This window comes from Balaenoptera borealis (assembly GCF_965194805.1).
Source record: "Balaenoptera borealis genome assembly, chromosome: 1".
Classification (NCBI taxonomy): Eukaryota; Metazoa; Chordata; class Mammalia; order Artiodactyla; family Balaenopteridae; genus Balaenoptera; species Balaenoptera borealis.
Genome location: NC_138860.1, coordinates 119,538,704 through 119,561,475, shown reverse-complemented (window position 1 = coordinate 119,561,475; position 22,772 = coordinate 119,538,704). Strand labels below are relative to the sequence as shown.

The 22,772-nt window shown below is 38.2% G+C and overlaps 1 protein-coding gene across 7 annotated transcripts in view; it reads right to left on the bottom strand.

Moving 5' to 3' along the window:
* Positions 1–22,772, bottom strand: part of DDAH1 (dimethylarginine dimethylaminohydrolase 1) — a 248,109-nt gene that overhangs the window by 40,264 nt on the left and 185,073 nt on the right. For all 7 annotated transcript variants that reach the window (XM_082339398.1, XM_082339394.1, XM_082339396.1 and 4 more), the window contains one exon: positions 1,250–1,349. In XM_082339398.1, coding sequence (XP_082195524.1) covers positions 1,250–1,343 — 94 coding nt within the window. In that variant the 5' untranslated portion in view covers positions 1,344–1,349. The remainder of the gene's footprint in view (positions 1–1,249; positions 1,350–22,772) is intronic.

Genomic DNA, 22,772 nt, shown 5'->3' with positions numbered 1-22,772 from the left:
AGCTGAGAATGCAGCGTAGGTCTCTCTGACCCCTTGTTCTGTGTTCTTATGGCTCAGTGGGTGTGCACATCAAACCCCAGAGGCAGGCCCATTGCCTGTGACAGTGTTGGCACAGGTTGTGCAGGGCACAACTCCAGGGGAGGCTTTCCACAAACCTATGATAAAAATGGCACCCCCTGGGGCTCGGTGACAGTCCCCACCCACAAGTATGTGACACCAAGCAAGGAACTATGCAAATGTCCCAGGATAAAGACTCCTCCTCCTCCAGGAACATTAATTTTTTCAAAATGTAAGTTATACAAAACATTATTTTTATATTAAAATGAAGATGGCTATATTTTGTCTATATACATGGGATTTGATACAAAATTCACATCAGCTAAAATATTAGACTTCCAAGAAGCTCCATGCTTTCAGTGGGCCACATGGGTCTACATTCCCAAATCTCTGGGGACCAGCCTCTGCTGTTAGGGCTACATCTGTGAAACAGGTATTTATTCTTTGACAAGTAGGGGAAAATAAACTCTCATTATCAATTAAAAATTATTATTGATTGTCTTGTTTATCAACATAACTAGAATGAACCTGGTGACCCAGATTTTAGCACATGACTTTACAAAACAATAATAATATGATCATAAAGAGTTGGAAAGGTTAAATGCTAAAATTATCATTTCTTTAGTAGCTATATTATATGCAGTATAAAAACTGATTTCAGTTAAATCAATAATAATATCAGCTGTTTATATTTTGTTGAGTTCTGCTATTATTCATTTGGCATTAAGCCAAGCCAATCTGCACTGAAAAGTATTTAAATCTATCTTGCCATCTGGGAAGAAAATTATTTGTAAATGACACATCTTGAATTAAGAGTCTTTCAAATACAGCCCAGATATACTGTCACACAATGCAAAGCTATGCAACCCATAAACTAATGTTGTAGAACACAGTAGACACAACCTATAAAATGAAATGTATATACTGATAACGTGTAAAAATATGAAAATACGTGCATACAAAAGTACTAAAGGTACTTTAATATTCAATAAAAAAGTATTCAATAACCCAAATATTGAAATGATTATCTTTGAATGAAAGGTCATTTTTAATTTTCTCTCTTTTGTGCTTTTCTGTATTTTCCAAATTACTCTTACTTTGGTAATTAAAAAAAAAAACTATAATTAAACAAGGGGATATAGGCCAGGTATTAGAAATATTTTTAGATAGGAAAAAGTAAGTACAACTGTACCTGTGAATAAGACATCTCCACCATCTAAGGTTGCATTTTCGTCTTTCATCTCTACTATGTTGAGCTGAAGTTTTTCTAATGCTTCTTTCATCATGTCAACCTGTTGAAAATAAAATGATTCAGATTAATATTCTACCATTTTCTAACAAGAAAACCAATCATCTAAAACTTCAGAACACTGAATTATGCCCCCATGTGCACACATACACATATACAATGCACACCCTAATGAATTTGTGAATGTGTGTAGTATAGTTTGGACCAGCCATGATCATTTGCAAGAGAAGAAATTATCTATTAGGAATTGTCCATTTTGTCTCCCTCTAGTCTAACATCGAGTCAATATTATACTCCTTTCGTTCTGTTGGAGTCTGACTGCTTAGAGGACACCGTTGAAGGTGTGACTAATTAGGGCACAAGAGTCAAGAGAGGTGGGAGGCAGAACATCCAACCTTCCTACCCGTCCCAGAAAAACAGAAGATTTAATTTTAAATCTTAAGTCAGCCATTCAGTCAGAATTGCACACACAGAGTAATATGTGGAAGGAATATCAATGACAATAACCAATAACTTGAAATCTCAGCCCATTGGAGAGTCACTGTTTTCTATTCAAATATTTTCTAAAATGTCAGAACATCTAAGGCTTCTCTGTAAATCTGAACTGTTATTTAAATTTAACCTAGGTCTCTAGAGGTGATTAATAAATACAATCATTGTAATCAAACCAAAGAATACCTGAAAATGAATTTCGGGATCGTTCTATGATCCCAGGGTACAGTCTAAAGCACAGAGATATCCTGGGCCAAACTAGGGAACACCTGTAGTAAGGTTTACATTAATACCAGAAAAAAATGTAAGGCATAACAAATGCCCTTTGAAGTCCTTCCAGCAGTTCAACAAAACAATTTAAATATTTCTGAAGGTCTGTATAACTTTTAACATGGTAAAGGTCTACATTGAGAAGACATGAACAGGAACTAAGGGAAAAACAAGAGATCACATGACACTGGGAAAAGTAAAAGTTCTGCCAAAATACAGCATGCCCAGTACACATAGTGAAGTCGTCAAAGAAGAGTTTAGGAGACATAAATATAGCAGAGTAACTTCTAAAGTAATAAAAACATGGAAATACTTTGACAGCAAGCCTGACATTCATGCAGTCAAAAAAATTAAAGAGAATGCAAAATAAAATAAATATATCATCTCATCCTTGTCCTGGAACTCGTGTAAAAATTCCACAAGCCAGAGTGACTCAGAACAATAAAAAATTATTTCCATGGATGAAATGGTCTTAAAGTAATAAATACATCTAGTGACCTCTTTTAAACAGTAGAATAGGTTTTCCTATGTAACAGGAAGTGAAATCGTTGCTATAGCATAGAAAAGAAGGAAAACAATATCTACCATGACTCATTGGGCTACAGTGAACCCAGGAAAACACACAACTGCTTCCTTCCAGCATCTGCCTCTGTGTCCATGGAAAATTCATTGAGTTTAGAGAAATCATGAGAACTGAGCTACTGTTACCTTTTGTTTCTATTATGAATGCTACTGCTTCCGTTATAAGTTAACACTTCGGAGATTACTAGGAATTCAGCAATAACATGAAAAGTTTATATGTAATAACTCAGGCACTTTATTCAACTCTTAATTAACAGTTCAAAAAGAAGAGAAGTAGGGAGATTAACAGATACCAGTTTCAGGAACATTGCACTTCTTTATAGGTCCTATGTCTTTCAAATTAATGTTTTAGGGATAAAATTCTTGCGGTTTCTTAAAAGTTAAAACAGCTGCACTGACATGAAAAACCTGGCTTTTGTGTAAGGGCTGTACTTAAAAAAAAAAATTCAGTCACATCTATATAAACAAACAAAAAAATTCAGTCACATCTATATAAACAAATTCAGTCACATCTATGTAGGTACATACCACAAACACGGGTAATACTATTACTTTCAGAGTTAAGGGTATGGACAAGTTAAAAAATGTTTTAAACCTTAACTAAACAGTCTTGAGAATTGCAGGACCATATGGCATCAGATGTGCAATGCTAACCTTGATGAAATTTCTGAAGAAGAAACAAGAGAGGCTGAACCCAGAGGCTCAGCTCCATTGAAAACCGCACGCTCTTTGGCACAAGGGTTCCATGAAGCAGACAAACTCGGCTGCAAACAAGGCCCAGTGTTGCCCTGACACACCGTCCATAACAAGCCAGCTATTCAGGTAAACAGAACACTAAATATAATTATAGAAGTGGGAATTTTTGCTGGAAAATGTCCAAACCATGAGCCTTCAAGAAACTGCCCATTCTGTGGTTACATGGCTATGGTTAATGTTGACTTAATTAAGCTTCAAGAGGAAAAAAAAAAAAAGGTCAAAAACACACCCACCTTTCACTGAGACAGTAATCTTGCAGAGTGGAAATTAGCATTACTCAGGGTAGAGAGAAACTGTCAGAACAAATAGTATTAATCCCAAAGGCTGAGTTGAATGGGTCATTTTAGCCCATGAAATTAGAAACAAAAAGGGCAAATTATAGAAACAACCTTAATTTAAACTTAACTATATTATTTTCATGCTCTATTCTAAAAAATTTACAAGAACTTCTTCCTTCCCTTTTCACTCTACATGCATTCTTCTTTTCTTTTCTTTTTTTTTTTTAAACTTTATACTTCCATTTCTTTTTGCCCCATCTTTTCTCCTCCCACCCTTTTCTACAGATTCCTTCCCTGGCCATAGGGGGTTCAGGCCACCCCTGCCGCTTCCAACCCATATGTCTAGAGTGGGTACTATTTTTGAGGTAATTGTCTTTTTCTTTTCTTCTTCCCTCACTCCCTTTCTTTGTTTTCTGGAGTACAAATGTTAAAAAATGTAGAGTTCTTGGGGTTACACATTCACAGTCACTCCTGGGAATGTCTGTATAGCGTAGTGTTATGATCCAGGGCCTGGGGTTCAAATCACAACTCTGCTACTTATTAGCCAAGTGACCTTAGGTTGTTTAACTTTCTGAGCCTCAGTTTTCTCATCTTTAAAATGGGTGGTTAGTCATAATAGTAACAACTTCCTAGGCTCCTCCTGCACATTAAATACACGTAAAACACTTAGCACATGATAATTACTCAATAAATATTAGATATGACTTTTGTTATTTTGATGAAAACCAGCTTGTGTGGACCCAGTGACAAATACTTGTACTATGAAACTGACCCACAAGGGAAAAGCTGTTGTTTTCTCTTACATTTGGATGAGTTTCTTGTTTTTTACCACCCCATGACAGATCCCATCTGCTTTCTAGTGAATTAAAATTAGTCTTTTCTGCAAAGGCAGTGTAAAGTCAGAGCACATACATTGAGGACACATTTAAATTTAAATCATTCCAATCTGATTTCTTTCCAGTTACTGGAAGTTGTCAGGCTATATGGTAGATTTCTTGTATAATCTCTGCTTTGAAATAGCCCTCTGGAGGTAATACACAAGGTGGGAAGTGGCCTGTCTGGTAAGATGTCCCACAGGACTCAAAAGAGTGTCAGCCAAGATGATACAGAATGATTACAGTTACTGAAGACATTACACTTGGGCTTGTCTAAAGAATTCCCTCTCCTTCTCAATGCCTGGTCTCCTTTTCTCACCTTTTCTGTTCTACTCTCTTCTTACTTTCTTTTACGGCTCTCATTTCTTTTCCCTCATTTGTCCTATCATGTTTATATCATCATCCTGCCTTCTCATTTCACTCCTTTTGGGTTCTCATGGTGAATGGAGAGAACTGGGGATTTGAATACAGGCTCTATCACTTATTAACAATATGACTTGGGATGAGTTAACTTCTCTGAGCCCAAGTTTCCTAATCTGCAAGTGGGATAATGTTTTCTTTCTAATGGGGATTATGTGAGTAACAAATAAACTAATACATATAAAGCACCTAGCTCAGCACCTGACACATTGTGTTCAAAACTAGTAGTTGCTGGTATCATTATTATTTTGCCCTAAATTAACTCAGTGCTTTGGATTCTGGCTACCTTTCAAAAAAATTAAAATTAAAAATAAAACAAACCATTTTCATCATTAAATAAAACACCTTTTGATACCAACTCTCCTTTTCTTCTTGCAAAATTCCACCCAAACACAAAATACCAAAAAAACAAAAAACAAAAAAACTTTCACAGTTTTATTAGCAAGTTATTGAATATATTTCATAATAGTCTGCAGTACACCATAATTAGCTTAATACTTTTCATTTAGATGCCAATATTTTCCAGTTAGCCCTATCCAAAGTTGACTTTGTTGCATATTTTCAACAACATCCACTTTGAATGTTTCACATCTTCCCTTTGGATGCTGTGAATGTGCTCACAGGGCCTGATGAACAGTTCTGTGCTGCGCTCCATTAAGAACCTGCACCTCCATTTGCCAAGCCACTTTCCTTTAGCTGCTTCTGCTCAGTGGGCTGCCAGATGTTCTGACTGCAAATGAGGCCCTTGGCATTGGCCTGTCCACAGCTGACAAATCTCAGTCACCCACAGTTCTGCCCTGCGCTGGGAGCTGTGCTGTCAACACTATTACTAGTACGTTTTCAATGCCCATCCATTTAGATGTTCTGAGTCCCTTCTAACTAATCATATTATAAGAGCTTTAAAATTATCCTGTCATCCTATCCATACTCTGATCTACCTCTGAAGAGCTGAATAGCAGCAACATAGCTTTGTTGGTAGTGAGATGGTTTCATTTTCTCAACTTGTCACTGACTGTGTTTGGCTGTTTAATGTTAAGTATGACATGTGGATAATGCTGAGGAAGCCACTCAAGAAGCGGATGTGATGTCTCCAGCATGTCATGACACACCTGGTTTGGAACTTGCATCGAAATTACACTGTGTTGATCCTGGTCAGACACAAACTTTCATTTGTTTATGCCACCTTAATGTCCTTTGTTAATCATTACATCTTTGGTCACTATGGCCAGTTGGACTAGTACATTTGGCTGATTTTGTAACAATACTTAATGTTCACATCACGCTTTCACATGTATTTTCTCATTTGGTTAACATTTCAAGTTCAAGGAGATTGGTTCAAGATGGCAGAATAGAAGGACGTGCTCTCACTCCCACTTGTGAGAACACCAGAATCACAACTAACTGCTGAACAATCATCAACAGGAAGACACTGGAACTCACCAAAAAAGATACCCCACATCCAAAGAAAAAGGAGAAGCCACAATGACATGGTCGGAGGGGCACAATCACAATAAAATCAAATCCCATAACTGCTGGGTGGGTGACTCACAAACTGGAGAACACTTATACCACAGAAGTCCACCCACTGGAGTGAAGGTTCTGAGCCCCACGTCAGGCTTCTGAACCTGGGGGTCCAGCAATGGGAGGAGGAATTCCTAGAGAATCAGACTTTGAAGGCTAGCGGGATTTGATTGCAGGACTTCGACAGGACTGGGGGAAACAGAGACTCCACTCTTGGAGGGCACACACAAAGTAGTGTGCACATCGGGACCCAGGGGAAGGAGCAGTGACCCCCCAGAGAGACTGAACCAGACCTACCTGCTAGTGTTGGAGGGTCTACTGGAGAGGCGGGGGTGGCTCTGTCTCACCGTGAGGACAAGGACACTGGCAGCAGAAGTTCTGGGAAGTACACCTTGGCATGAGCCCTCCCAGCGTCCGCCATTAGCCCCACCAAAGAGCCCGGGTAGGCTCCAGTGTTGGGTCGCCTCAGGTCAAACAACCAACAATGAGGGAACACAGACCCACCCGTCAGCAGAAAAGTGGATTAAAGTTTTACTGAGCTTTGCCCACCAGGGCAACAGCCAGCTCTACACACCACCAGTCCCTCCCATCAGGAAACTTGCACAAGCCTCTTAGACAGCCTCATCCACCAGAGGGCAGACAGCAGAAGCATGAAGAATTACAATCCTGTAGTCTGTGGAACAAAAACCACATTCACAGAAAGATAGACAAGATGAAAAGACAGAGGGCTATGTACCAGATGAAGGAACAAGATAAAACCCCAGAAAAACAACTAAATGAAGTGGAGATAGGCAACCTTCCAGAAAAAGAATTCAGAATAATGATAGTGAAGATGATCCAGGTCCTCGGAAAAAGAATGGAGGCAAAGATCGAGAAGATGCAAGAAATGTTTAACAAAGATCTAGAAGAATTAAAGAACAAACAAACAGAGATGAACAATACAATAACTGAAATGAAAACTACACTAGAAGGAATCAATAGCAGAATAACTGAGGCAAAAGAACGGATAAGTGGCCTGGAAGACAGAATGGTGGAATTCACTGCTGCGGAACAGAATAAAGAAAAAAGAATGAAAAGAAATGAAGACAGCCTAAGAGACCTCTGGGACAACATGAAACGCAACAACATTCACATTATAGGGGTCCCAGAAGGAGAAGAGAGAGAGAAAGGACTCAAGAAAATATTTGAAGAGATTATAGTTGAAAACTTCCCTAACATGGGAAAGGAAAATAGCCACCCAAGTCCAGGAAGCACAGAGAGTCCCATACAGGATAAACCCAAGGAAAAACACGCCGAGACACATAGTAATCAAATTGGCAAAAATTAAAGACAAAGAAAAATTATTGAAAGCAGCAAGGGAAAAACGACAAATAACATACAAGGGAACTCCCATAAGGTTAACAGCTGATTTTTCAGCAGAAACTCTACAAGCCAGAAGGGAGCGGCATATACTTAAAGTGATGAAAGAGAAAAACCTACAACCAAGATTACTCTACCCAGCAAGGATCTCATTCAGATTCGATGGAGAAATCAAAAGCTTTACAGACAAGCAAAAGCTAAGAGAATTCAGCACCACCGAACCAGCTCTACAACAAATGCTAAAGGAACTTCTCTAAGTGGGAAACACAAGAGAAGGAAAGGACCTACAAAAACAAACCCAAAACGATTAAGAAAATGGTAACAGGAACATACATATTGATAATTACCTTAAACGAGAATGGCTTAAATGCTCCAACCAAAAGACACAGGCTCGCTGAATGTATACAAAAACAAGACCCATATATATGCTGTCTACAAGAGATCCACTTCAGACCTAGGGACACATACAGACTGAAAGTGAGGGGATGGAAAAAGATATTCCATGCAAATGGAAATCAAAAGAAAGCTGGGGTAGCAATTCTCATATCAGACAAAATGACTTTAAAATAAACAATATTGGGGCTTCCCTGGTGGCGCAGTGATTGAGAATCTGCCTGCCAATGCAGGGGACACAGGTTCGAGCCCTGGTCTGGGAAGATCCCACATGCCGCGGAGCGACTAAGCCCATGAGCCACAATTGCTGAGCCTGTGCGTCTGGAGCCTGTGCTCCGCAACGGGAGAGGCCACGATAGTGAGAGGCCCGCGCACCGTGATGAAGAGTGGCCCCCACTTGCCACAACTAGAGAAAGCCCTCACACAGAAACGAAGACCCAACACAGCCATAAATAAATAAATAAATAAATAAAATTTAAAAAAATAAAAAAAAATAAAAAAATAAAATAAAATAAAATAAACAATATTACAAGAGACAAAGAAGGACACTATATAATGATCAAGGGATCAATCCAAGAAGAAGATATAACAATTATAAATATATATGCACCCAACATAGGAGCGTCTCAAAACATAAGGCAACTGCTAACAGCTATAAAAGAGGAAATCAACAGTGACACAATAATAGTGGGGGGCTTTAACACCTCACTTACACCAATGGACAGATCATCCAAACAGAAAATTAATAAGGAAACACAAGCTTTAAATGACACAACAGACCAGATAGATTTAATTGATATTTAAAGGACATTCCACCCAAAAACAGCAGATTACACTTTCTTCTCAAGTGAGTACGGAACATTCTCCAGGATAGATCACACCTTTGGTCATAAATCAAGCCTCAGTAAATTTAAGAAAATTGAAATCATATCAAGCATCTTTTCTGACCACAACGTTATGAGATTAGAAATCAGTTACAGGGAAAAAAACGTAAAAAACACAAACACATGGAGGCTAAACAGTACGTTACTAAATAACCAAGAGATCACTGAAGAAATCAAAGAGGAAATAAAAAAATACCTAGAGACAAATGACAATGAAAACACGATGATCCAAAACCTATGGGATGCAGCAAAAACAGTTCTAAGAGGGAAGTTTATAGAAATACAGTCCTACCTCAAGAAAGAAGAAAAATCTCAAAAAAACAATCTAACCTTACACCTAAAGGAACCAGAGAAAGAAGAACAAACAAAACCCAAAGTTAGCAGAAGGAAAGAGATCATAAAAATTAGAGCAGAAATAAATGAAATAGAAACAAAGAAAACAATAGCAAAGATCAATAAAAATAAAAGCTGGTTCTTTGAGAAGATAAACAAAATTGATAAACCATTAGCTAGACTCATCAAGAAAAAGAGGGAGAGGACTCAAATCAATAAAATTAGAAATGAAAAAGGGAAGTTACAACAGACACTGCAGAAATACAAAGCATCCCAAGAGACTACTACAAGCAACTCTATGCCAATAAAATGGACAACCTGGAAGAAATGGACAAATTCTTAGAAAGGTATAACCTTCCAAGACTGAACCAGGAAGAAACAGAAAATATAAACAGACCAATCACAAGCACTGAAATTGAGACTGTGATTAAAAATCTTCCAACAAGCATAAGTCCAGGACCAGATGGCTTCACAGGTGAATTCTATCAAACATTTAGAGAAGAGCTAACACCCATCCTTCTCAAACTCTTCTAAAAAACTGCAGAGAAAGGAACACTCCCAAACTCATTCTATGAGGCCACCATCACCCTGATACCAAAACCAGACAAAGATACTACAAAAAGAGAAAATTACAGACCAATATCACTGATGAATACAGATGCAAAAACCCTCAACAAAATACAGGCAAACAGAATCCAACAACACATTAAAAGGATCATACACCACGATCAAGTGGGAGTTATCCCAAGGATGCAAGGATTCTTCATTATATGCAAATCAATCAATGCGATACACCATATTAACAAATTGAAGAATAAAAACCATATGATCATCTCAGTAGATGCAGAAAAAGCTTTTGACAAAATTCAACACTCATTTATGATAAAAACTCTACAGAAAGTGGGCATAGAGGGAACCCACCTCAACATAATAAAGGCCATATACGACAAACTCACAGCAAACATCATTCTCAATGGTGAAAAACTGAGAGCATTTCCTCTAAGATCAGGAACAAGACAAGGATGTCCACTCTCACCACTATTATTCAACATAGCTTTGGAAGTCCTAGTCATGGCAATCAGAGAAGAAAAAGAAATAAAAGGAATACAAATTGGAAAAGAAGAAGTAAAACTGTCACTGTTTGCAGATGACATGATACTATACATAGAGAATCCTAAAGATGCCACCAGAGAACTACTAGAGCTAATCAATGAATTTGGTAAAGTTGCAGGATACAAACTTAACGCACAGAAATCTCTTGCATTCCTAGACACTAACAACAAAAGATCAGAAAGAGAAATTAAAGGAACAATCCCATTCACCATTGCAACAAAAAGAATAAAATACCTAGGAATAAACCTACCTAAGGACGTCAAAGACCTGTACTCAGAAAACTATACAGCACTGATGAAAGAAATCAAAGATGATAGAAGCAGATGGAGAGATATACCATGTTCTTGGATTGGAAGAATCAATATTATGAAAGTGACTATACTACCCAAAGCAATCTACAGAGTCAATGCAATCCCTATCAAATTACCAATGGCATTTTTTACAGAACTAGAACAAAAAAATCTTAAAATTTGTATGGAGACACTAAAGACCCCGAATAGCCAAAGCAGTCTTGAGGGAAAAAAACGGAGCTGGAGGAATCAGACTCCCTGACTTCAGACTATACTACAAAGCTACAGTAATCAAGACAATACGGTACTGGCACAGAAACAGAAATACAGATCAATGGAACAAGATAGAAAGCCCAGAGATAAACCCACGCACCTATGGTCAACTAATCTATGACAGAGGAGGCAAGGATATACAATGGAGAAAAGACAGTCTCTTCAATAAGTGGTGCTGGGTAAACTGGACAGCTACATGTAAAAGAATAAAATTAGAACACTCCCTAACACCATACACAAAAATAAACTCAAAATGGATTCGAGACCTAAATGTAAGACCGGACGCTATAAAAATCTTAGAGGGAAACATAGGAAGAACACTCTATGACATAAATCACAGCAAGTTCTTTTTTGATCCACCTCCTAGAGTACTGGAAATAAAAACAAAAATAAACAAATGGGACCTAATGAAACTTAAAAGCTTTTGCACAGCAAAGGAAACCATAAACAAGATGAAAAGACAACCCTCAGAATGGGAGAAAATATATGCAAATGAATCAACAGGCAAAGGATTAATCTCCAAAATATATAAACAGCTCATGCAGCTCAATATTTAAAAAATAAACAACCCAATCCAAAAATGGGCAGAAGACCTAAATAGACATTTCTCCAAAGAAGACATACAGATGGCCAAGAAGCACATGAAAAGCTGCTCAATATCACTAATTATTAGAGAAATGCAAATCAAAACTCCAATGAGGTGTTACCTCACACCAGTTAGAACGGTCATCATCAGAAAATCTACAAGCAACAAACGCTGGAGAGGGTGTGGAGAAAAGGGAACCCTCTTGCACTGTTGGTGGGAATGTAAACTGATACAGCCACTATGGAGAACAGTATGGACGTTCCTTAAAAAAATAAAGATAGAATTACTATATGACCCAGCAATCCCACTATTGGGCATATACCCAGAGAAAACCATAATTCAAAAAGACACATGCACCCCAGTGTTTATTGCAGCACTATTTACAATAGCCAGGTCATGGAAGCAACCTAAATGCCCATAGATAGATGAATGGATAAAGAAGATGTGGTACATATATACAATGGCACATTACTCAGCCATAAAAAGGAACGAAAATGGGTCATTTGTAGAGACGTGGTTGGACTTAGAGACTGTCATACAAAGTTTAGTAACTCAAAAAGAGAAAAACAAATATCGTATATTAACGCATATATGTGGAACCTAGAAAAATGGTACAGATGAACCAGTTTGCAGGGCAGAAATTGAGACACAGATGTAGAGAAGAAACGTATGGACACCAAGGGGGGAAAGTGGTGGGTGGTGGTGGTTGTGGTGTGATGAATTGGGAGATTGGGATTGACGTGTATACACTGATGTGTATAAAATGGATTACTAACAGAACTTGCTGTATAAAAAAAGAAAAAAAGAAAAAAGAAAAACTAGTGAGATCAAATAAAGTCTATAGTTTGGTTAAGAATACTGTTGCAACATTAATTTCGTAGTTCTGACAAATGGTTATACAAGACATTAGCTGTAGGGCAAGCTGAGTAAAAGGTATATAGGACTCTTTGGGCTATCTTTGTAACTTTCCTGTAAATTTAAATTATTCCAAATAAAATGCTGATTAGAAAGAAAAAAAGAAGATAAAAATGATAGATCTTAAAAAAGAAACTGGTTTATGCACTAAATGTTTTTGTGCCTTGGTCTAATATTAACATGATGTCTGTGTAAAATGACTAAAAGAACCAGTGTTGAATCACGTTATATTTCCTGTCATTCTGTATTATCCCAGATTGCTAAATGTGTTCTTTCCAAGAAGTTTGATTGAATTACGGTATACGTTTACTGTCCTATGTGACAGTTTTGTCATTGTTAGAGATTTCAGTAATTAAAATGGGAAACAGAAACTTAAAAGAAAACACAAACATTTCAAGTTCAATAAACATTTAGTGGATGTCAACTTTTTAAAAAACCAAACTGCAAAGATTAAAAAAAAAACCCCACAAAACCATAGTCCTTGTCCCTGAGAAGTTAACGATGTAGTAGGGCAGATATAGCTTATGAATATATAGTGACAATAAAATGGAATATTTGTTGGGATGCTCAGAATAACTCCAAAAGGTAGGAAGGGTATGCATTGGTATACCTATTTTACATATCAGTAAACTGAGGCTAAGGGAGGCTGACTGACTTGAGTTAAGCTTCCTGAGCCCATGCCCATGTTCATGTTCATCTTCACTGCACTTTGTGATCATGATTCTCCTGAGGTCATATCATAGAGCACAGCCCACATCAGAATTGAAGCTCATGTCTTCTCTTTTCCAAATCTGCATATTTAAGTCTACTGGGTATTAGACGGTCCTATGCTAAGGTGACTCTGGATTCCATGATCTCTTCATATCAGAGATGGATGAAATTTCTGTACATTAGGGCCCTAGGATGCTAAGGTGTGGTATAATAAAAAATGCTAAGTAATATGAACAGGATGTATAAGTCCCACCAAGAATGTTCACCAAGGATAGCCTGCATTTTAATAACCACCCTTCAACTTTGGGATGCCTTAGATTTGTTCACTGGTTTATTCCTTAACTTTTCTATATGTGCTAATGAAATTACTAAAATTAACCAAAACTACTAAAAAAAAAAAAAAAGATCAAAGAGAGGTTTAACATACTAAATGACTCAAACTTAAAAATTCCTAAATAAAAACATATTGAAATTCTCTTCTATATTATAATTTTAGGAAAAAGCTCTTAGGAGGGATTTAGTTAGCAATATAATAGCAAACATCCATATAGTCCTCCTATGTGCCAGATACTCTACTAAGAACTCATATTCAACTTATCTAACCTTCATAATCCAATGAAACAAGTACAAACATTATTTCTGTCTTGCAGATGAGGGAGCTGAGGCAGGGTAGTGACTTGTCCACAGTCTTACAGCAACAGAGCTGAGTTTTGAACTTAGCTTTACTCTGAAGTTTGTGTTCTTCTTTGTTATATAATTTGTCACTAACAAAAAGATAATTTAGCTATCTACTGTGCATTAAAATGAAAATTAATGTTAGAAATGACTGTGAGAATCTACAATACTCTTAAAAACATAGTATGTTCACTTTAATCTATTTGTTTAAACAAAAATGTGAACTAAGGTATCCTGGAGGAAGGCAGGGACAGAGCTACAAATTTTCAGCAATGTGAACTTAGGTTTGGTTTCTAAAGATCCTAAATTTTGTTTTCCTAAGCATATACAAACTAAGGCTACTGAATTTGAGGAGCCATTACTTCATCCTTCCAATTTCTAGATCAGATTATGAGGAGTTATTTGCAAAAAAAACGCTTTAAATAGTCAACAATGTATTTTAATTATAGTGAGATTACAAAAGCATATGGACGTGTAGACACACTTCAAACCAAGACACCATACACATTCCAAACCAATTCAATCACTCTGGAGAGATTCTGAGAAGAGTTTCTGCCACATTGGGAAGTATGGTAGGCAGAATTCTAAGATGGTACCCAAGATGGTTACCTCCTGATGTACATGCCATGTGCAAATCTCTCCCTTTGAGTGTCAAAAGGACTTGTAAATATGATGAGATATCACTCCTGTGATTAGGTTACATTTCATGGCACAGGTAAAGATATTTTGCAGGTGTAATTAAGGTCCCTAATCAGTTGACTTGAGTTACTCAAAAGAGAAATTATCTTGGGTGGGCCTGATCTAGTCAGGTGAGCCCTTAAAAGAGGGTTTAAAGGTCAGAGATGGAGGAAGTCAGAAAGATGTTCTCTTACTGTTCTGGAAGAAAGCAAATAGCCATGTTGGGAACTGCCTATGGAGGGGGTCTACAGGGTGGTCTCTAGGAACTGACAGCAACTCCCAGTTGACAGCCAGCAAAAACCCAGGGTCCTTAGTCCTACAACCCCAAGGAACTGGATTCAGCCAACAACCTGAATGAGCTTGGAAGAGGACCTAAGCTCCAGATGAGAAAACAGTCCAGCTGACAACCAGGTACGCTGTGCCCAGACCTCCAACCTACAAACACTGTGAGATAATAAATGGGTGTTCTTTTAATGCTATGTTTATGGTAGCAGTAGAAAACTAATAGAGAAACCCCCAAATTAAAACAGATTTTTAAAAAATGTATTTCAAAAGGCCTTTGATCAGAAGCAAATGTTGAACTAAATGTTCATTTCCAAGTTGTTTGTTCAGAATATGGGGCACTAATTCTTAAAATGTTCCTAAGAAATTCCCAAGAAAACAATGTTTTAAATAAGTTTAGGGTTACAGACCCACCAACTTCCTTAATCCATTATTTACTGAAATGCTGTACAACTAAATTTTAAAATGAAAAAAAACAAGTTGCAATTCTGTTACAAATCTAATACATGCTCATAAAAATTAAAATGATAAAAGTATATATGTAAAAAAAAACTATATGTGTAAATAGTAATACAAAGCAAAACTGTGCCTTGGGCCATTCCAATCTTATTTTGTTTCATTCATTCAGTAGATATTGAGTGTATGTTGTGAGCTAGACACCATGATAGACAGTGGTCAGTGGCCATCAAAAAACAGACATGACCCCTACTACATAGTGCCCTCAGGGTAACAAACATTAAAGAGTCACACAAGTCAGTATACAGTTATATGTTATGATAAGGGCTATGAAGGAAAACAATAGTGTGCTTTGAGAAATAAGAGGGGTACATGATTCAGTGGGTCAAGGAAGGTCACTCTGAGGAAGTAACATTTAAGCTCAGAAATCAAAATGATAATAGTAGTTATCTGTTCCTGCTGGTGGGTCATTTGGAATTCTTTCTTAGAAACAAAAAGGGTTTCTGGATGATCCTCAGATTATAAACAGCTCAACTTAGTCTATGAAAAATTAAGGAGGGGCTTACTGTATTAGGAAAATGGTCAATAGAACTGGAAATTATTTAATACATTAAAATCTTCAAAAGTTATCATTTAAGCAAATGTCATTAATTCTGTGATTATTCTGGGAACTCATGATATTTACAGGATGGTCAACATGTATGAAAGTTTTGTAACCACCTAGTTCATGTCCCTCTTATTGAACTTTTGTAATAATAACTGTTACAAACAGTTATTGTACAAACTGATCTCTTTTCCCACAGATTATTAAATATCCATTGCATTTTTTCCCATTGATTTCTTGGATTTCTAAACTTACTCATTTATTTCCAGTGACAAGTTCTAAAAATTAACCAGGATATTGAGCATCTTGGTTTCCGTATTTGTAAGATGAGGGGGCAGAGCTTAAGAATGAGGTCATTTCCAGCTCTAGATTTCTAAGAGTTGTAGTCGCAAAACAATTTTTGGCATTCATAAATGTGACTCTAACTGTAACTCTATTTACCTCCCAAGAGTTTACTGAAAACACTCCAGATGGTTATTCATGAGTTAAGTATTCTGGTATTTACCCAATTCAATCAGAAGCAAGAGGCTGGGGAATTCCCTGATAGTCCAGTGGTTAGGACTCCACGCTTTCACTGCAGGGGATGTGGGTTCTATGCTTGGTGGCGGAACTAAGATCCTGCAAGCTGAGAGGCAAAAAAAAAAAAAAAGAAGCAGCAAGAGGCTGGGTATATGGATGCTGGGGAAAGAGAAGACTGGTCCAAAAGTGGATTAAAAAATCCAAGAAAGGGACTTCCCTGGTGGCACAGTGGTTAAGAATCTGCCTGCCAATGCAGGGGACACGGGTTCGAACCCTGGTCCGGGAAGATCCCACATGCCTCGGAGCAACTAAGCCTGTGTGCTACAACTACTGAAGCCCCCGTGCCTAGAGCCCATGCTCTGTAACAAAGAGAAGGCCTGCAATGAGAAGCCCGTGTACCACAACAAAGAGGAGCTCCCGCTCTGCAACTAGAGAAAGCCCGCACGCAGCAATGAAGACCCAATGTAGCCATAAATAAATAAACAAACAAACAAATAAATAAATAAATAAATAATCCAAGAAGAATGGGAACCTCAGAGATGAGCACAAGGATTCTACTGCAGTGGGAAAAACTGTATCTAGAAAACAAGGTGTGTGTGTGTCAATGCTAACTTATGATACTTACATTTTATTTTATTTTTTTTTTGAGTAACCCAAGGTACTGCTTTTTACCTGACAGCAGTGAGAAAAATTATACTATGTAGAACTTCGATAATGCCTTTCCTATGTAAAGACAGATGTCAGGCCTGCTTTGCTGCTAACCTCTGCATGCTTTCTCATGTCCATATAAAGTGTAGGAGATTTTATCAACTTTGGGTTCATCCCCACCCAATAACCAGGATCAATCATGACCTGAAAAAAGGAGGATCTAACAAGCTCCAGGCCAATGCTCTGGGACTTAGCATTAAGTCATTCTTTATGCTTTGTCCCATTTTAAACCATATACCTGGGTGCTGCTTGGATTCTTTTCCCCAGAGTCCTGTTGTAGTAACTTATCCCAGTCTCTTCCTGTGAGTAGAGTCCTTCTCTGTGCTCTTCTAAAAATCTGAGGCTTTGTCCTACAACCCAGCACCACAGATGGGCTTTCCAGGTGCCATCTCCTCAACATAGGATCAGTATCACCAAGGTCTGAGGAATCTACCTCTTAACTACTCATAACTCTGGCTCTCTTTTACAATTTAAATGCCACAGACTTAATTTGTCATCATTTAGTAAAATTTACTAAGCTCTTTCTAAGTGCCAAGCATTGTGGTAGGTGGTTTTACATGGATTATCTCATTTAATAATGCTATATCCCTTCAGGTATCTCCTAGTCTAAGTCAGTCGTGGCAGTTCCATCTCTCTTGGCAAGGACTGGTGCAAATGACCTAATTTTGGCCACTAAGGAGAAGTCTGTTGAGAGGTTCCTGGAAAGAAACATAATCCCACCTCTTCTTTTGGACATTGTCCTGTCTGGATATGGTACCTGGAACTAGACTGGTCTGAGAACAGAACACCACCAAGCAAGACAGGGCAGAGAGACAGAAAGGGTCTGGGTCCTTGATGACATTGTGAGCTGACGAACTGACCAACCCTGAGCCCTGGAGTTCTGATATATGAGATTTTTCATTTCCTTAATCAATTAGATTTGAGTTTTCTGTTAGCTACAGCTAAAAGCAACTCATTTGCTTATATAACAAAATTGACAAGCAGTAGCCAAAGAGTGCTTAACAAGACCACATTACTAAAGCTCATTAAATTCTGATGTAGAAACAACTATTAATGGAGGACTTTTCTTCTTCTAGGACTACACCATGACTTGCCATTCAACAAATTACACAATATGTAAGATGTTATTTTAACTGATAATACCTGCTATCTTGGCTGATAAGAATGTTGATCAAATGTCACTTGTCACATGAAGACCATCCTGCTTGTAGAAAACAGCAGATTATAAATAATAATTTGTAAAGCAAAAAGCACCCCAGGAAGTATTACACTGTCTCAATTCTGTAGATAAAGCACAACTGTTATAGCTCCATATGTCAGAGTTGGAAGTTCATGTTCCGACACCCTCATCTCTGAACCAGGGCTTAGGTCTGGAGGAATGTGAATAGAAAGGTTAGACAGAAATGCAGAAGGAAAACCAGTGGGGTGAGAGTACACAGGAGAAATAAAAACAGCTTTGAAGAAAACTGGGCAAGACCCTTTCATTATCTGGAGAGAACATGAGGACATAACAGCAAAGTTCTAGATGTTCAAAGGCCCCTCCATTAAGATGTCACAGCAAGACAGTTTCCAGGAAGAAGGCTGGAAGCAACATGTAGCTTTTTAAATGAAAACAAGCAGGAGCGCTTGCTGGTCTTGTTGCTCTCTGGGTATAACACTCATTCACGAGGTCCATTTCCTTGTTGATGATAATGACACAGTATGCGTACTAAGTGTCTAAGACCATTGACACTCTGTCTGCAGAGAACAAATAAAAATATGATTTATCACCAAATACCAAATGAAAATAAGTGTCAGCTGCCAAAAGGCCTGCAAGATTTAGTATGTTAAAAACTAGGGAACTGACAAGTTTCTAAAATTTTAAATTAATTTTTCCGAAAGTTGAGAAGCATAAATATTTGCTGTGCATGCTGTCCAAAATAAGCACCAGACACAGAGCTTGAAGTGCCCATAATTTTCTATGAATTCAGAGAAGTTGCCAGCTGCCATTTATAAAGGTAAACAGACTGAAAATATGAGAAATATTTTGTATGTCCAGTACACAATTAATACATTGTAGGCATTAAGCTGCCTCAAGGCTTCCAGCAGACCCCTGCTCCCACCACCCCTGCAGGCTCTGGCTGCATTAGATATGCCTTCTGTCTGCTCCCGTGTCCTCCAAGGCATTCTACTAACAAAAGATCTGGCCCCAACAGACTCTTCTATATGTTCGCTGAATGAGCAGCTGAATAACCTTGCAAGTTACAGTAGACATAACTTCTAGAAATGTCATAACAAAGTTATGCATAAGTAAAAAATATCCACTTTGTTTAGCCAAGGCACAGTCACAGATGCGGTGACCCCTTCTACACAACTCTTACTCTTTCAAGGGTAAGCAGATTCATTTTTATTTCTAAAGACCTTCGAGTGAGGGGACTACCCTTGGTCTATTTGTCACAATAATCATTAACTGCCACTCTTTTCTTTACCTTCTTCAATAATTTCATTCATTTACCTAGTCATTCAACAAGTACCTATTCAACATTTTTAGCATATTTGGCACTATTCTAGGCCCTGGAAATATATTACTGAAGAGGGAAGATCCCTGTGTATATTCTGGTGGGGATATGGAAGGATAGACAATAAATAATAAACAGAAAAAATATTAAGTAGAGGTAGGTACCATGCAGAGATTTAATTCAGGGGACGTGATATAAAATGAGTGGTGGTTACTGTAGATTGGGAGGCTAGGAACACCTTTCTGAAAATGTGACATGTATACTGAGACCTAAACAACCTAAAGGACCAACAGGGAGAAGAATGTTCCAACAAAAGCCAGTGCAAAGGCCCTGAGGTGGGAGCAAGCTTAACTTGTTCAAGGAACAGAAAGATAGCCCGTGTGGGACTAAAATGAATAGGGCAAGTATTATGAGCTGAATTGTCTCCCCCCCTACCCCCAAATTTACGTGTTGAAGTCCTAAACCCAGAATATGACTGCATTTGAAGATAGGGCCTTTAAAGAGGTAATTAAGTTAAAATGAAGTCACTAGGGTGAGCCCTAATCCAATATGACTGGCATCCTTATGTGAAGAGGAAATCATGGCACAGACAGGTACAGAGGGAAGATGATATGAAGACAGTGAGAAGGTGGCCATTTGCAAGCCAAGGAGAGGTCTCGGGAGAAGTCAACCCTGCTACCACTGCGATCTCAGAATTCCAGCCTCCAGGTTTGTGAGAAGATAAATTTCTGTTATTTAAACCACTTGGTCTATGGTACCTTGTTATGGCATCTCTAGAAAACGAATGCAGCAAGGTACTAGATAAAGCTGGGGATATAGGATGGGGACAGATCACACAGAACTTAGTAAACCAGCATAAAGGGTTGGAATTTTAAGTGTTATCAGAAGCCACTGGAAATTTGAGGGAGGGGAGTGACATAGTCTCATTTACAAAGATAATTCTGGCTAGCTGCTTTGTGGAAAATGGATGGGAAGGCAAGCAATGAAGCAGGGAAATTAGCTAAGAGGCAGGTTCAGTAGTCCAAGTGAAAGATAATGGTGGCTTCAACAAGGGTGATGACAGTGGACAAGAAGAAGAATAGTGGCTGAATTTGGGATGTGTTTTGGAGGCGAGCTGACAGGACTTGTTGGTGGATTAGATGCGGGGGTGAAGGAAAGGAAAGAATCAAGAATGACTCAGGGGCTTCCCTGGTGGCGCAGTGGTTGAGAGTCTGCCTGCCAATGAAGGGGACACGGGTTCGAGCCTTGGTCTGGGAAGATCCCACATGCCGCGGAGCAACTAAGCCCGTGAGCCACAACTACTGAGCCTGCGCGTCTGGAGCCTGTGCTCCGCAACAGGAGAGGCCGCGACGGTGAGAGGTCCGCGCACCGCGATGAAGAGTGGCCCCCGCTCGCCGCAACTAGAGAAAGCCCTCGCACAGAAACGAAGACCCAACACAGCCAAAAATATATAAATAAATAAATAAAAATTAAAAAAAAAAAAAAAAAGAATGACTCAGATTTTAGTCTTGGTCAGTTGGGTGAATGGTGGTAGCAATTTTTATATGGGGGAAACTGCAGGAAGAAAGGGGCAAGTTTGGGAGAAAATCCAAGAGTTCTGTTTTGCCCATGTTGAGTTTGAAATGCCTTCTAGATATTCAAATGGAGAGGTCAACACATTTGAGTATATTAATCTAGACTTCTGGGGAGTAGTCAGAACTGGAAATAAGATTTGGAGTCAATAACATAAAAACAGTAGCTACAACCAAGGCACATTAGAACTATCTCAAACTCTGTCCTTCTGGAAGTGATGTGACAATTCGTCCTAACAACAGTATTCCAAGAAAGAGATTCCAAGAGATATTTTTGATCCATTGCTGCTGCAAGGTATGGTAGCTATTTGCAGCAATAGTTAGAAAAATCTCCCTTTGGCAGCAAAGCCCTGCTTTACGCACATTCATTATGATTGCACAGATACCACCAAGATAAAAGGTCTGGAAACACATAAATGGATTGTAATGAGCTTTCCAGATGTAGTAGGTATGTGAAGTCTTCAAGTGCTACTTGTTGTCAATTGCCTGTCCGTTTTCTTGTTAAATTCAGTTTTGTGGAAGCTTTACAACATAGCAGTAATAGATGATTTCATTCTTTCAGAAACCTTCAGTTTTGAAATTATGATCACTTGAACACAAAGCTATAGGAAGAACAAGTTTCAAACACGTTTTAGATGAGTCAGTCCAAACTACATTTGCACTATAGCACCATGTACTGAATGAATGCTGCTGTGCCAGTTAAAACACATTTTTATTCCCTTATTCAAGTAGGTTCACTAAAGGTCTTGATTGAGAAACCCTTCATTAGTAGAGCCTAAGTGACTGCTGTATGTGCTAAAAATCAGTAAGGCTGCATTTCTTTAAAAAATACCATACTTACTAACTTTTTACCACTTGTAACAAGCTTTCTTCACAACTGGTGCAAGTTGGTGCTCTTTTGACTGTACCATATTGTCCAGTGTTTGTGAACACAATATTCAGGATGGTTTTTGGAATGCTAGTTTTTTGTTTTTCGTTTTTCCTTCTGAGCCCTGGGCTTTTTTGTGTGTTGTGATTGAAGCGTTCATTAAAGATGGCTGTGACAGGCTCCAGTCGGGGCTAGTAAGGAGATAGTAATTCATTCTGAGAAGTTGTCTTCTGATTCTTACGGGCTGTAGCACAGCAAATAATTTTGTAAATATTCACCCTCTGTCATGTGTTCAAACATTTGCTTCTTTTGGAGCCTATTTAAAACATGTTAGTAAAAAGCCATCAGCTGAATACTTGTATGCTTATGGCTATTGAGTAAAGGCTATTTCCAACAATAGCTGTACGAAATGGCTAGCTTCAAGAAATTGTCCTTGTTTTGGACAGTTATCCACATTCTAACATGATGGTAATAAAAATATTGAGTAATTTCTCTTTTTTGTTATCAAATCTGGACATCCTCAGCTAGACCGAGACTGGAACAGTTTGATAATATT